This window comes from Epinephelus fuscoguttatus, linkage group LG4 (genome assembly GCF_011397635.1).
Source record: "Epinephelus fuscoguttatus linkage group LG4, E.fuscoguttatus.final_Chr_v1".
Classification (NCBI taxonomy): Eukaryota; Metazoa; Chordata; class Actinopteri; order Perciformes; family Serranidae; genus Epinephelus; species Epinephelus fuscoguttatus.
The window spans coordinates 31,336,262-31,351,764 of NC_064755.1; the positions used below are offsets into that span (position 1 = coordinate 31,336,262).

At 39.3% G+C, this 15,503-nt stretch overlaps 2 protein-coding genes across 5 annotated transcripts in view; both read left to right on the plus strand.

The window, feature by feature from the left end:
* cald1b (caldesmon 1b) overlaps positions 1-8,674 on the plus strand; it is a 40,174-nt gene extending 31,500 nt beyond the window's left edge. For 3 of the 4 annotated variants that reach the window (XM_049573152.1, XM_049573153.1, XM_049573151.1), the window contains 3 exons: positions 684-755; positions 2,683-2,717; positions 5,298-8,674. In XM_049573152.1, coding sequence (XP_049429109.1) covers positions 684-755; positions 2,683-2,715 — 105 coding nt within the window. In that variant the 3' untranslated portion in view covers positions 2,716-2,717; positions 5,298-8,674. Of the gene's footprint in view, positions 1-683; positions 756-850; positions 876-2,682; positions 2,718-5,297 lie in introns of all 4 variants that reach the window. The other variant, XR_007449095.1, reaches the window with a different exon arrangement.
* Positions 8,675-11,323: 2,649 nt separating this feature from the next.
* Positions 11,324-15,503, plus strand: tnnt2d (troponin T2d, cardiac). Its single transcript, XM_049573159.1, has 10 exons — positions 11,324-11,450; positions 11,555-11,576; positions 11,669-11,726; positions 11,805-11,921; positions 11,994-12,071; positions 12,163-12,273; positions 13,233-13,345; positions 13,448-13,538; positions 13,910-13,947; positions 15,315-15,503. The coding sequence occupies exons 3-10, from the start codon at positions 11,673-11,675 to the stop codon at positions 15,358-15,360; spliced, it is 648 nt and encodes a 215-aa protein (XP_049429116.1). The 5' UTR covers positions 11,324-11,450; positions 11,555-11,576; positions 11,669-11,672; the 3' UTR covers positions 15,361-15,503.

Sequence of the window (15,503 nt, forward strand, 5' to 3'; positions counted from 1 at the left end):
GCTGAGCAGTGGGAGTTGTTGAGGTAGCCGCTTATACAGAGAACTCCTTGTAAAGTAGACAGGTTTGTTGTTTTGGCGTTGGCTATGGCCCCACAATACCCTTTGTTAAAGTGAAGGAATAAAAAGCCAGCAAAATGAATTCATGCCTTGTAGCCTCATTGTTAGAGGATGCTACAATATTACTGTCTTTAAGAAGCTGTGGTGCACTCATTTTTCGAACTAAGGTAGTGGTATCTCTTGAAACTAGAAAAACTAAGGCATCTATTGGTGCCAACCATGTCAGCATAGCTTGTCCACAAGGGGGCATCAAGGTTAGGCAAAATTTTTGTGGGGGAACAACTAACATCACCATTTTCAAAGGGGTCCATTGACCTCTCACCTCAAGATATCTGAATGAAAACGGGTTCTATTGGTACCCATAAGTTACTCCTCCCACAGTCCAAAGACATGCAGGTTAATTGGTGACTCTAAATTTGCCCGTAGGTGTGAATGTGAGCATGAATAGTTGTCTTCCTCTATGTGTCTGCCCTGTGATAATCCCACGATATGTCCAGGGTGTACGTCGCCTCTCGCCCAGTGTCAGCTTTGAAAAATCTCTGGGGATGCCACTGGTTCAGTAAAAGATTATTTCCTCCACCACTGCATCAGACTAACAGGGCCATTGTTGGTCTTATTTGTCTCAGGATGTGAAACCAGGTGACGTCGGTAACAAGCGTGGCATGTGGGAAACCAAGAAGAGCTCTACACCTGCCAAGGTAACACACACATACACCTGTACTGCAAAGGAGTGGACAGATTAATGTTTTAAAGTCTTTACAGTGACCTGGTCCTGTTTGTTTGTTTCATTCAGTAGACCTAATAGAAGGGTGAAAGAGGTAATGTGGTGAGAACACTCAATGCACGTTTCACCGACACAGAGTGATTGGTGTTTGTGGTGTTTGTGGTGTGGTGTGATGTTTTCATATTGCCTCAATACACTTATGATTTGGGTCAGTGTTGCCAAATTGGACAGTTTTTGCCCATTGGTGCTACTTTTTCTTTAACTTTGCAAATAAAATTGTTTAAGGGAGTTGTGATCATTTGGGCTTTATTTTGCTCCAACTGTCAGTTTTCAGCCAACAAAAAGTTGAGTTCAGCCAGCTCAGCTCAACACAATAAGTGATAATTGTCTGAGTCGTTTTAGTTTATTAAAACTATCATAAAATGTTTTTCCTTCTCCAAATACTATCTTGTCATAGCTCTGTGACAAAAGACTTATGAAAGCGTATGTTTATAATAGTAAAAACCTTTAACATTTAATGTAATACTTTCTAAAATACCTTAATTTCATTTAATGTTATGAATCCTTTTATTTATTTAATTATTTATCTAATTAAACGTTATAATAATTAAAAATGTGATAATTGTGCCAACTTTGGTCTTAGATTGGGCTCCTTTTTTAAAATTTGGCAACACTGTCTGGGTTATTTATTCTTCAGTTCAGTCAATTCAAAAGGTAAACATATAATTCAATTACAGTCTTATACATTATGTTTCAGTAACGGACTGTACAAAATGGGGGTGAATAAAGGGGTCTAAACTTATCCACTTTCCAGAGTTTCCTTAAATTTCTATATTTATTTTCATTTTTATTTTTCTAAATGTGCAACAGTTTGGTCATATGCAGATGACACCATGTTACATGTTTCAGTTTTTATGGTTAAGTTACTGCATCAATTCAGTACTGTTACTATTTATTTATTTATTTATTTTTTTGGAAGGAGGATGTAGCTGTTTTTCTCTCAGTAAATGGGAGGAGCCAAGGAAGAGAATAACACTGAGGGACGCCCTTGCTTGTGTAAACTGAAACATAAAGTCAGCCTGCCGCCCCCACTCTTAATAATTTTAACACAGTCAGTAACTCATTAGCCTGTATATGATCATTAATTTCTTGTTAAAAATGGGACATAACCTGAATTAAACTCCTCCCTTTGAGTTGCCTGAACTGAATTTGATGTGATGAAGATGAGATGGCTGCCATTGGTGTGTTTTTCTGTATTACCCTCCTCCTCCCTCTCACATACGTATTGTAATATGCACTATATCATGTGTAGGTTATTAATAGTTTCCACACTGCGTTTGAGGACATAAATAGTATTCCTTGTCTCTGATGTGGTTTTTCCTTTGAAACATGGGTGACTTTCATACATGAATATGATCTGTATGTTGCTACAGGACATGTGGCTGCACTGTGCACAGCTTTAGGAGGATATTATGGTGGAGTGCATGAGGTTATGTTTGAATATTGTTTATGATTTATTTTTAAAGCCAGGAGTGGTTTGAATGTAGTCTTTGATGTAGGATTTACCCCTGTTTTTTCATATGAGAGTGTCACACGGTATATAAAGTAACATACCTGATATATGTAGTGTTAGTGCTATTTTATGACATGTTTTATATAGTAAATATTTATCACATCACTGCACCACCCCACCTATCTTGGTCTAAGATGAATCCACAGATGAAATAAAGCTTTATAAAAGATTTCCTTTATTAGGACCCCCATTTGCTTCAGTGACGCAACCCAAACTCAAAAACAACCCCAGAATAGGCGGTACTAAATGTAGTTTGCATATTTTGTTAACATTTTCTTTCTTCTTTCCTTTATTTCTATCTTTTTCCTTCTGTCCTTATTGTTTACAGGTGGCAGTTGGAGTCAGGAGCAAATTTCACTAATGGTAAGTTTCTTAAGTAAACTTGTAAACAGTGGTTGAATGTAAATAAGTACATTTACTCAAAGACTGTGCTTAAGAAAAATTCAGAGGTTCTGTATTTGTGATTATTCTATTCTTTCACTGCAGTACTTATCAGAAGAAAATACCGTAATTTTTACTGCGCCACATTTATCTGACAGCTGAAATATCAGCATGAAATGACAACATGAAAGGGGCCATTTTACTGCACAATGAGTACATTTATTTTTCATTCTTTAAAGGAATAATGTGACGTTTTAGGAAACACTTATTTGCTTTCTTGCCAAAACTCATCCATTAGTAAAGTATAAAAACAACAATTTGCAATTTTCTGGCTTTTTTGATAGGTAAGCTTTAGAGTGAAAGGGGACATAGCCCACATGGGTAAACAGGGCACCCATTCTACCTAATGATCTACTTGGCGCCCCAGTGATTTGCAGTTTTACAGGGCGTTGTGTGCTGGATGAATTCTTGGCTGGGGGCAGTGAGACTTCCTGGAGTTGATTGACTTAAGACTCCAGGTCTAAGCTAATTGGTGCTAAGCAAGACTGACAGGTGACTTGCCACATCTTTATATTGAAAGGACAGACATCCAAAATCAGTTCTAGTCCAAATGTATTTATAAGGAACATATAAGAATGACATTTTAGTAAAGTGCTTTACAATCAAAAATAATTAAAACTATATACAACACCCAAAGACCAGTTAAAAAACCCAAAAGAACAGTCACACTGAATTAAAAGCCAAGCAATAGAGATGTGTTTAAAGACGATATTTAGAAACAGGCAGTGTAGGGGCCAGGCTAACATGCAGAGGCAAATCGCTCCAGAGTTTGGAAATGGATGTACAGTATAAAGAGAACTGGACAGAGCAATAAAGGTGGGTCACAATCTCCCACATCATGGGGCTCATCAAGTGCACTAGAGACTCTGCCAGTCAAGCAGAGCACTCTGCTAACTTCAATGGGTATAAAGTAATTTAATCGTGCAGCTTTTCTAGACTTTCCAAATGTTACTGGACCAAATGGGTCAAACGTCGATAGTGAAACAAGTCATTTAACGTGGGTTGTGATGCTAAAAAAAAATGCGTCCACTAATTTACAGACATTTCTTTCATGATGTAAGTCTATGGGAAAAAGTCTTTCTGGGCCCTATGGCATCACATGATGGACCGGGAAGTTGTGATCCCACAGTTTGGCCACTTTTAAAATTGGCTTTGAAGCCCAGTGCTATCCTGGGTCTTGGTGTGAAGGCTACAACCACAAAGGAACGTCCTCCTCTGTGCCTCAACCTTGATCTTGAGACAGCCAGAGGCAAGTGGTCGCTGCACATGAGATTGGTATCAGTCTTCTCATCTAACTCTTGGCAAGAGAGCAAAGAAGCATGTCAAACTTACGTAAACTGTAGCTGAGTATTGCTGCCAATAACACTTAACTTTTTTTACGCATAATAAAGTGTCTGTGTACTCATGTAGTTCTACATTTACTTAATTAACCAACCTGAACCCACCTTGTCAATGTGCACATTCTACATGTTAAACCAGGATTTATCCTGATCCATCTGGGAGGAAACAGAGTTTAGGTGAGGTGTGTCTGTCCTTCACACCATTTTCTAAATCACTGGGGACAGGCTAAGACTGATTTATAGCCCTCTGTGGACTCATAATCACTACAACCCACTGACTGTCCTTTGCGCCAGAGTGGCCACTCACACTAAATCAAATCTGCTGTGGGAGATTTTTGGGCAGTGGCTCAGCTCTGTGGCACTCTGGTCTGTGTTTAAAAAAAGACCCTCACCCTGACCTTGTTGCCCAGTATAAAGAACCTTCCAGACTCCTGGGATGGCTGACGTGTCTCTGCAGTGCACTGTTCACCCAGTGCCACCTGGGCTGTCTAGTGCCGCGGTGTTGGCGAGTTGTTAGGCATACCACAGTGCAGCTGCTTGATTTTCACATTACAGCTGACTGCTGGGGAGGATTACTATCGGTTTAAGCAGCAAATCGGCCTCGATCACCAGGCTTATTCACTCAGTGCTACCGATAAAGACCCCGTATGTATCCCTGCAGTCTGTGGAGACAGTTTAATTGGTCATTAATCATGAAAAAATACATTAAACATGAGCTGATGTTGGCATAGTAAAACTGTTTTTCTTCTCCATGCTCATAAAGTCACATTTCTTCTGACACCAAGCCCCTGACGCTGGAGCCAGAGCATGGACAATAGGAGTGGAAAAGTGTTTGTCGAGTGTCAGCTCAGACCCTAAATAGCAATCCCCGCTTCTTCATCAGAAATAGACCACTGAGGAATGAAGTAAAGGGCAAATGACAAAGTTACAGCTTTCAATCACACATAAAAGAGTCCTGGTATGTGTCAGCAACAGTAGAACTGCCTCTGATGTACAAACACATGCACATACAGCATATACATAGAGTATGAAGGTAAACACATTGAATAACAGCCCTGACGCTATAATCTCGTTCAACACCTAATAAACTTTGAGAGGTTATGCAATTCTAAATTGATGTATGCATTACCTGATAGATCTTTAATGTCTGTCTCTCTGTTAGGAGGCGTGAAAACCGAACCATTGACATCCCCGTTTAAATTAAGCCTCACCTGACCAGACACAAGGCTCTGCTACTGTATGTGCATCCATTTCCCCTCAACTTACCTGTGCTTTGCATGAAGCCCACACCAGAGTGAGGAAAAGACGAAGGACCAGGATAAGTGACTCCCAGCATCAATGTCTCCAGAGATTTTTCCTCAAAAGTTAAAAAAAAGTATGTTTTCATCAGACTTGACTTGATTTTTTACTAAAGAATTAAAAGACGATTTTATACGTAGTGACGACCCAGTCGCCAGAATAGATGTTGGCAACGTTTCTGCAAACCATGGATATGTTACATCTTGTCTGTCATTATGTAGGAGAGATGTTTCAACAATGCTGTGGTTAAGGTGTGGTTTGGTTTAGGCACAAAACCTACTTGGTTATGGTTTGGAAAAGATTATGTTTTGGCTTAAAATACCCAGTTTCGGGGGCACATTCGCAGCAGGAAAAGCAGAGATATCTGCAAAAATCAACCACTTTTTTGCCACTATACCTGCCGGAAACGCAGCAATGTCTTGTTGAAAATCAACCACCGTTTGTGCCACTATCCTTGCTGGAAAAGCAGCAATGCCTCAGCAAAAAACAACCACTCTTCGAGCCTTAAAAGCCACAGTGATGGATCCTTAAAATACCCATATTTGGGTGTTTTGCAAATATAACGTGTTCGTAGTTTGCAGAAACATAGACCAACACTTTCTTTTGCTGACTGGGCTGCTAGTAAGGCTTTTCAGGACAAAGTGGCACATGTTTAATGCTTAGTAGGTTAAGGATTGTGTAGTGTCCAGCTGTTTTATCAAGGTTACAAATTTCAGATGGCTGTGCCTGAATGTTATATTGCTCACTGACATGTCTGCTCTTCTTGTCGTGTATTGTCATATAGCTTAATCCAAATAATAGGCATTTGTGTTTTATTGTCATACACACTCACTGCTTTTTGGGATGATAGTCACTGTTTTGACTCCATGTGATAACCAAGGCTGTTTAATGTGCATCTCACCGCTTAGATTAAACTGCCACTGAGCTGGATGTTGGGTGACGAACCTGTACATAATAGAGTCATTTCTCAAGTCAGCACCATTTTCTAATAAGGCAGCCTTTATTAAGGGTTTATGAATAGTAACTTAAGACTTTATTAATGGTTAATAGTGGTTGATAAGTCAGTAATGAGAGCAGTTTTTGGGTTGCCATGTCTTTTGCATGCATTGCCTTGAAGTTTGGTGCAGACATTCATGGTGCCCAGAGGATGAATCCTAATGACAGTGATGATCCCCTGACTCTTCATATAGCGCCACCAGCAGGTCAAACTTTTCACTTATCCAGTGAAATATCTCAAAAATCTAATGGATGGATTGGCACTCATCCCTGAGGGTAAAGCCTTCTGGCATGATGTGATTTTGCCAAGCAGGAAATGCTCCTAGATCAACTTCCCACGTTGCGATCAACCAATCACAGCCCTGTGACATCGTCAGTGTGCTGCTCATGTGCTTCCAATTCCTTGGTGCATCTTCTAAGCTATTTTTCCAAATTGAAGTTAGTTGGTTATATTGAACAATATCCTCAGCAACACTGAATAAAACCTCTATGAGCTACTCCAGGGTTAGTGAGGTGGCTTGCTAAGTGGGTAAGCTAGGCTATGCTAACAAGTAAGCTGCCAATAGGCTAGTATATAAGCCAGGTAGTTTGCTATCTAAGTCAGCTATGCTGCTACATAGGCTTGTCGATAGGCTACAGTATTAGTGAGTTAGCCTGCTAAATTGGTAAAGTTAGGTCATGCTAACAATTAAGTTTTCCAGTAAACTAGACTATTGTTCAATTACAAAGAGTAAGGATAATAGCTAACTCGGTAATATTCTAGTCTATTGGCAAGTTTTCTTGTTAGCATAGCCTACATATTTAGCAAGCCAACTCCTAAATATTTTAGTCTATTGACAAGTTTACTTGTTAGCATAGCCTACACAGTTAACAAGCTATATTGCTAATATTCTCATCTATTGGCAAGTTTACTAGTTAGCATGAACTTCTGAATTAGCGAACTAACTCGCTAATATTCTAGCCTATTTATAAACTCACTCGTTAGCATAGCACCTAGTTAGCAAGCTAACTCGCTAATATTCTAGTCTATTGGCAAGTTTACTTGTTAGCATAGTCTTCCTAGTTAGCAAGCAAACTCGCTAATATTCTGGTCCATTAGCATGTTTACTTGTCTACCTAATTAGCAAGCTAACTCGCTAATATTCTAGTCTGTTAGCTTGTTAGCATAGTCTTCCGAATTAGCAAGCTAACTCGCTAATATTCTAGTCTATTGGCAAGTTTACTTGTTAGTATAGCCTTCTTAGTTAGCAAGCTAACCCACGGCACACTGATGTGTCAGAGGGCTGTGATTATTATTGTAATGTTGGTCCAGGAATGCAATTTGGGATGTTGATCCAGGAACATGTCCTACTTGCCAAAATCCTTTCTGACTGAAAGTACTGCTATTAAACTTGGTACGCACATTCATGTTTCCCTTGGAATGAACTTCATTAACCCCAGCCTTTCATTTAGTGCCATCATCAGCTGAACATTTTGTTTATGACCAAATACCTGCACAAATAATATACCTATCAGCCTCAGCTGACCTTTGTGTTTGGTATTAATTAATCAGAGAGTCCTGTCAGCTATGAAGGACCGTTGGACCACTGAGTGCCCATTATACAAACTGAATAGACTATTGTAAGTATTCTTCATTCATGGCTTATTAGCAATTCTAACTACAGAGTTAATTGCTTATTAGAAAATGAGAGCCATAAGCACCTAAGTTTATAAAGAGTGTCTTATTATGAAGTGGCACATTCAGCCCAGGACCGCAGCCAGAGAAACACAGTGTGCACGCCGTTCAATGTTTCTGTCAACAAAACATGGGTTTGTTACCTTTTTTTAAACTTTTGGCAGTTTAAAAATCACATTATTGTGTAATATAAGCACCAACAAAGTCTATGAATACGAGTGTAAGCAAGTATCCACTGTAACAACTATTCAGTGACCAAATACAGTTTTATTTAACAGGCTGGTAGCAGTCTTGCTTTTCTATCATCTGTTTACGTGCCACTAACAATGCAGTTTATTTGCAGCAGCTGCAACAGACATAGAGGTTAAAAGACAATGGCAACGTGCACTCTGTTTTAACAATGCCTGTAATTAACTTTAACTTGTATCCCGGTGTTCCTGTCAGTCAGCTGTGCACATGAGTTGAATCCTGCCAAAATGTATTGTGAGTGTTTCAGCGGAGGGTTGCTTTGTTTGAATATTTGATATTATTGTTTGTATTTGCTTCAGCAATAAAAAAAATAAAGGAACAAAGTTCTGTTGCTTTGGTTTTAGCTGTTGGGATGAAATGTTACCCCTCCTAACCACTTGTGAAATTATGGCAGTGTTGAAATGTGAGTGGCTGCTGAAAGCTTGAATGGATATATGACATTTTACCACAGCGGGAATGTACCTGCAGAATGTGTGTGTGTGTCTTAGTGTGTGTGAGACAGAGCGTTAACGTCCAGCTGTCTAACAATAGACTGACCAGCCATAGGGTGCTGCAGTCACATGAGTAAGAAGGGCTGGACTATGTATCCTTGATGCTCAACCTGTTTGTGAACCTCAAGGAGCTGAAGCCTGTCGCTCGTCTCTGAGCTCCCTCTGTCTGGGTCACAGGTAAGGACTCTAATGTCAGCGCTGATACTTGAAATTACAGCAAGGTTTAGTCATAAATCTTGAAATTTAATTGCTGTCCACAAAGTATTTCTTGATCGTTCTGTTGGATTGTTAATGTGGCTGAACTGTGTCTATAACCTGTCACACAGAGGTTGAGATTATTTGCTCCTCATGATAGTGGTACTGATGTTAATTCATAGATTAGTATTTACAGCTGCCATAGAGTAAACCTACCTTGCTCTGACACAAAGTAAATTTAATATTTGTAGAGTAATAACCTTAGATTAATATTAAAGTTGTACTTCACTGGGGTAAAGTTATTTTTTGTGGTACTTTATAGAACTTAAACACATTTTAGGGGAAATTTCCTTTTTATTTCACCAAAACGATCTGACAGCTGTCAGTGGTTACTTTTCTGACAATGGCGCCCCCAAGGGGGGACCAGTGGGGGCCATGACCACCCTAATACACTTGCGGCCCCCTCCACTGGTGCCCCTTAATGAAAATAACCAAAGACTGACATTACTGTCTTTTAAGAACCCGTGGCTCATTCTTTAAGCTGGGGTAGTGGTATCTTGTAAAACTAGACAACCTAAGGCATCCATTTGCAACAACCATGTCGGCATAGCTTGTCTGGAAGTGGGCTAAATACCACTCCAAATTCAGAATTAATCTTGGTAAGGGAACAACAGGCATTGCCATTTTCGAAGGGGTCCTTTGAACTCTCAACTCAAGATATGAAAACTCGTTCTATGGGTACCCACGAGTCTTCCCTAAACATGAGAAGTCTTGTTCCCTGTAAATGTCTTGTCCATTTTACACATTGTACCTCTTCAAATTAAAGTTGTGTATTTGTAGTTTTAAAGAGAACGACAACCAGCCTATTGGAAGGACAATTAATTACCTAAACACACGTTACCGATGCTGGTAACGTAATAACTCTATGCACATCAGATAATTATCCAGCGGGCTGCCATTGTTGTCAGACGTTGATATTAGGATGAATTTAGGTTGTGACGTCAGGTGACCTAAGTTCAATGTCAGGACAACGTCTAATACCAACAGCAAATTGACACAGAATACTGAAAACAGACAATGTTAATAATTTGTTGGTTAAAAGCTGTAACATCATCTTGACGTATAGAAATGACATTTAGTTGTAAGGTATGGAGAATAAAACCTAACGTCTGCAAAACGTCATAATGTTAACGTCAACACAAAGTGATTCTATTATCGTTAAGTAATTCTAATATCGTTAGATATTTAAAATCGTCAACCTGCTTTTCATCCCAACCCATATTTAACATCTGTCCAGCTGACACCGTAATGATGTCCAGTGCCAAATGGTTAGTCATATTAAATGTTAAATAAGAAACCAAAGCATACCAATAAGCGATTCTTTAACTCTCCATATCGGCATGGCTTTAAACAAGCCCATATATTTCAACAGCATAATAGGATTCCTGAAATTCAGTTATGGCTTTTGGTTTTGGTGTCACTGCAAGATTTTCAGTGGCCCCCTCTGGCCACCCTTATGACTAATTTTTCTTGGGGCGCCACTGTTTTCAGACACTAAACACAAACTGTTCTGATACAAAATATATCAAATATTTGTCGAGTGACTACATGAGTTGGAAGAAACGCAGCACATTTACTTTAATATTGTGTTTCAGAGTAATTTGGGGTTCTTTTTTGCCACTTTTTAATTCTGTTTCAACACATTTCAGAAGGAAATATTATTTTATAATACAGTTACTTAAGTCACCTTCCAGCTGTAGTAACCAGTTACTTTTAAGATTATGAGTTTACATGTAAAACATGTGAGTGTACAAAAAAGTAATTGGAGCTACAACACTGAAATGCTTTTTACAGTTTGCAACATTGTTGATGCTTAAGTACAACTTGACTCTAATACTTCTAAGATGTTCTAGTTAATTGTTTTGTACCTGTAACAGAGTATTTTAGTGTGACATCACTGCCATGATACTTCCTCCACGTCTGCCACAGCAGCCACAGATATTTGAGCCAGTGCTGACACTCATTGTAAACTGCGTGAACTGTTGCCATCTCATGCTCTGCTATGTTGTTTCATGATTGGAAATATGTGCCGGGCTAAAGATAGGCTAATAGGGATCCATTTTGCAGAGCTCATCCATAACAAAATGTCCGACACAGAAGAAGTCGTGGAGGAGGAAGTTCAGTAAGTGTACTTTTTGTACTTTCATCATGTCAATATTAATATTGTTCTGGATTTTACTATTTACTCATTGTTTTCTTATTCCTCTTGTCAACACTATCGATCCTCTGAAGGGAGGAAGAAGGTAAGAAGGTTGCACCTGTCTGTTTTTATGTACTGTACCTCATTTAATTTAACACATCACTAATCATTAATGTTCCTCATCATCATCAGCACAAGAGGAGGTGACAGGTGAGGAAATTTTAATCTCCCCATACAGCTTGTTAATGACTTCTTAAATATACTTGCTGGTCAGTTTTTTCATAATGTCTTCTATTTTCTTTCCCTCGTACCAGATGAATCGAAGCCAAAGCCCAAGTAAGTGTCTTAGCTCTTCTTTAGTTAAGCAGTTAACTGTTAAAACACCATTTATGGCAGAATATACAAAAATAAAATGTTCATTTTCACAGGTTCATGACAAATATCACCGCCCCAAAGATCCCTGATGGTGAAAAAGTGGATTTTGATGTGAGTTGACGACTTTCATCTTCACAGAAACGTCCATTTGGATCAGATTTGGCAACGCTTTGTGTTTTCTGATGGCAGGACATCCACAGGAAACGTCAGGAGAAGGATCTGTCTGAGCTGCAGTCTCTCATCGAGGCTCACTTCATCCAGAGGAAGAAAGAGGAGGAGGAGCTCATCGCCCTCGTTAACAGAATCGTGAGTCTCAGTCAAAGAGGAATCATTGTGTCTGGTCCAAATCACTGTGACAGTGCATGTTTCATCTTACAGGAGAAACGCCGTGCTGAGAGAGCAGAGCAGCAGAGGGTCCGGGCAGAGAGAGAGAAGGAGAGGCAGGCCAGACTTGCGGTATGATGTCATTATCCTCATCATTACAGCACATCATACCAGACATCACTATCAGTTTCTCCTCTAAATGACTGACCTGTGCTACATACAGGAAGAAAAGGAGCGTAAGGAGCAGGAGGAGCAGCGTAAGAAGTTCGATGAGGATGCTAAGAAGAAGAAGGCCCTTACAAACATGAGCCAGCAGTACACTGCTGGACATAAGGTCATTCAACTTCCTGTCACTTACTGTGTTTAAATGTGAAGCAGGGACAGAGAGCATACTCAAAAATGCTACTCAAGCACAAGTCACAGACAAGAGCAGCTCTTTACCACTTGCTTTGTCACACAGGGTCACTGATCAGGCCATTTCATTCTGATTTGATTCATTTAAAGGTGGAGTCAGTGATTCTGGAGGAGGATTGTGATATAAGTTAATATCAAACACGTTTGATTTACCATCCCTCTCGCTCCCACTGCCTTTCTCTTTATATATCCATGGCCTTTCACCATGGATGTATAAAGAGAACTGGATTCAGAGTTGGAGGTGGGGTCCAGTTCATTCTTATGAGGTTGCTCAGTGGCACATGAAGGCAAAAAAGTTCAACTGCAGCGCATACAATCATTAGAAAGATCAGCACTGCCTCTGCATCATTGGGCCCATAGAGCAGGCGCACTAGAGATCTCTGTCGGCCAAACAGGCTACTCCGGTTTAGCCATCCACTCACTTGAATGGGGATGAAATGACTGAATCAAACAAACAAAATATGAAAATGTTCCATCATATCGACGACTACATTAAAATGCTGCTTACACATACTGCAAACACATCAGTAAAGGCAACAGTAAATACAGTAGGACGGCTAATATGGCGTGCAATAATACAGCAATCAAAGGGCAGCTTTTACTTTGATATTGATCATCATTTTGCATTTTAGTAATGTTTTGAATGCAGGACTTTTACTTGTAATGGAGTACTTTAACAATATCTATCACTACTTTTAGTTTAGCAAAGGATCAGTATAATTGCTATAGTAAATACTAGTACCAATAGTTTTTATAATACATATTTATATATTTTCTATATCATTCCTTTGTACTAAAAAGATGGATTAAAAAACAGTGTACACTTTTTGGTTGCATTGAGATTGACTTGTGAGTCTTTTGGTTTTATGACCGACACAGAGTGACAACAGAAGAGGAGGCAAGAAACAAACTGAGAGGGAGAAGAAGAAGAAGATCCTGGCTGAACGCAGAAAGGCTCTGAACATCGATCATCTGAATGAGGAAAAACTCAAGTATGAATGAATGCTAACATTAATGGGATTCTGATGATAAGAATCTTTGGTATTGTTAGATATGAGATATTATTGATATTAGCTCTGGTTGTTTGTGTTTAGGGAGAAGGCCAACGAGTTGTGGCAGTGGCTGATGGGTCTGGAGGCTGAGAAGTTTGATCTCGGTGAAAAACTCAAAAGACAGAAGTACGACGTAAGTCATCCAGCACACAACAAAATAATGGAAGTTTTTGAATTACTGATGAGGCCCTCTATGAGAAAGAAATGAGGAAGATCATGATGGAGATCACTCAAACACAGGGACTGCAAGACCATGTTTTAACACCATATATTACAACTTATATAATCAGCATATTTTCCAGTCTAGAGAAAATGGTAAAGAGAAACAGTCGGTGCTTGCAGGGGCATAACGTGACATATTAAACATGCGTGGCAAATGACAGGTTAAAGTGATATGAGAGGGTAGAGGGCTTTCCAGTTCCTGTTGACAGCCTCTGCAGGCTTTATCCAGCATCATATTTGTGTTCTTTTTAAAACCGTTTAAAAGTGTTTGTGTTATTGCAGATCAACCAGCTTCTTGCTCGAGTCCAGGACCACCAGAGGTATGAACACAAAACTCACATCTCCAGAAATGTTCTACGACTTTCCATAATGCCAGTTGTCACTCCCTACCATTTCACATTTACCCGTCGTTATATACTTGGAAGGGTACGAGATCACAGAGTGCAATCACTTACAGTAAAGTCTTTGAATGTTAAAATACAGATACTCAAACTGCAGATTAGCCACAATCTGTATTGGAAGAAGTACTCAGTATAAAAATACTCGATTACAATCAAATTTCTGCATTCAAAATGTTGATTAAGTAAAAGTACTGATGTATTATCAGCTAAATGTACTTTAAGTGTCAAAGTAGTCATACTGCAGTACTATAGAATGGCTTTTTCCACTGTGATACATTATTATAGAACATTGTAATTCATCATTATGGAGTTTTTTTTAATACTTTGTATACTATAATATACTATACTATATAGGTATATTAGTACTTAAGTACTGCATCATATGTTTTTTTTTTTTAAATGTAACGTACCTATAAGAGTAGAAGTAGCAAGTAGCATACTTGAGAAAAAGTGCCACCACTTGCCACAATCCTCTGAGACCAGTCATCCCTCACTTATCTCACTCATCTCAAACACTGGCATATCTTTATGAATGTCCTTGCTCACTTTGTTAAAACAGCCATCAAATGTTTTATGTTGCATCTCGCATGTTCTGCATGGGAATCTAGTTCAATGGTTTCCAACTGGTGGGTCACGGTCCAAAAGTGTGTCTCAGGTTCATTCTGAATGGTCCGCAGGTGACTCACGAGTGTCAAGTTTGCAAAAAAAAAAAAAAAACCCACCACCACACTTTATTTTTAAGTACAGTGAATTTTTGGCCAACAGCTATAACTTTGAAGTGCTGTTCCCTGCTGTAGAGTAAGTGACTAACGGACAGCTACTTGACAGAGACAGCAAACTAGCTCAGTGACATGGCCAAACACAAGTATGACTCTGAATATATGGAACTGAGTGGACCTTGAACTAATGACTAAGGAGAAATCTGGACCCTGAGGCTGGACCAGTTGGGAACCACTGATCTGATATGAGCTAAAATCAGCACACATAAATTGAACTCTTTCAAAACTACAAAGTAAATAAACTGTCATTTTATTTGCAATGTCATTAGCGTGACAAATCCTCACTGTGTTCTTAAAATTTCAAAGAAAACTTATTTATGTCAGAACAAGTCTGAGACAGAGAATGTGTCTGTATTTACCATCAACACTGTACAAACCAAAACACACCGTGTTCACTGTTCTGTGTACTGATCGACTGAGTGCTGCAGTGAATGACCCCCACTTGTCATTAACCTACATATTGCTGTGCTTAGCATTTGGCTTTAATCTTTCCCTGCATCCTTTCAGCGCCAAAGGACGTGGCAAGGGCAAGATGGGCGGCCGGCTGAGGTAAAGGAGCAGCCAGACGGGAACGAAGCAGACCACGACACCAGTGATCAGCCCATGTGTCTATTATACCTGTATTCATTATTCTGTTGTGTTGGGTTACATGTCAATCATCATGATATCAAAACAATAAATAAGTCATTACATCCA

Coding starts and splice junctions, on each gene's coding strand:
- tnnt2d (XM_049573159.1), top strand. CDS start 11,673: ATGACAAATATCACCGCCCCAAAGATCCCTGATGGTGAAAAAGTGGAT. Junction 13,539..13,909: donor TCAAAAGACAGAAGTACGAC/GTAAGTCATCCA, acceptor GTGTTATTGCAG/ATCAACCAGCTTCTTGCTCG. Junction 13,948..15,314: donor CGAGTCCAGGACCACCAGAG/GTATGAACACAA, acceptor GCATCCTTTCAG/CGCCAAAGGACGTGGCAAGG.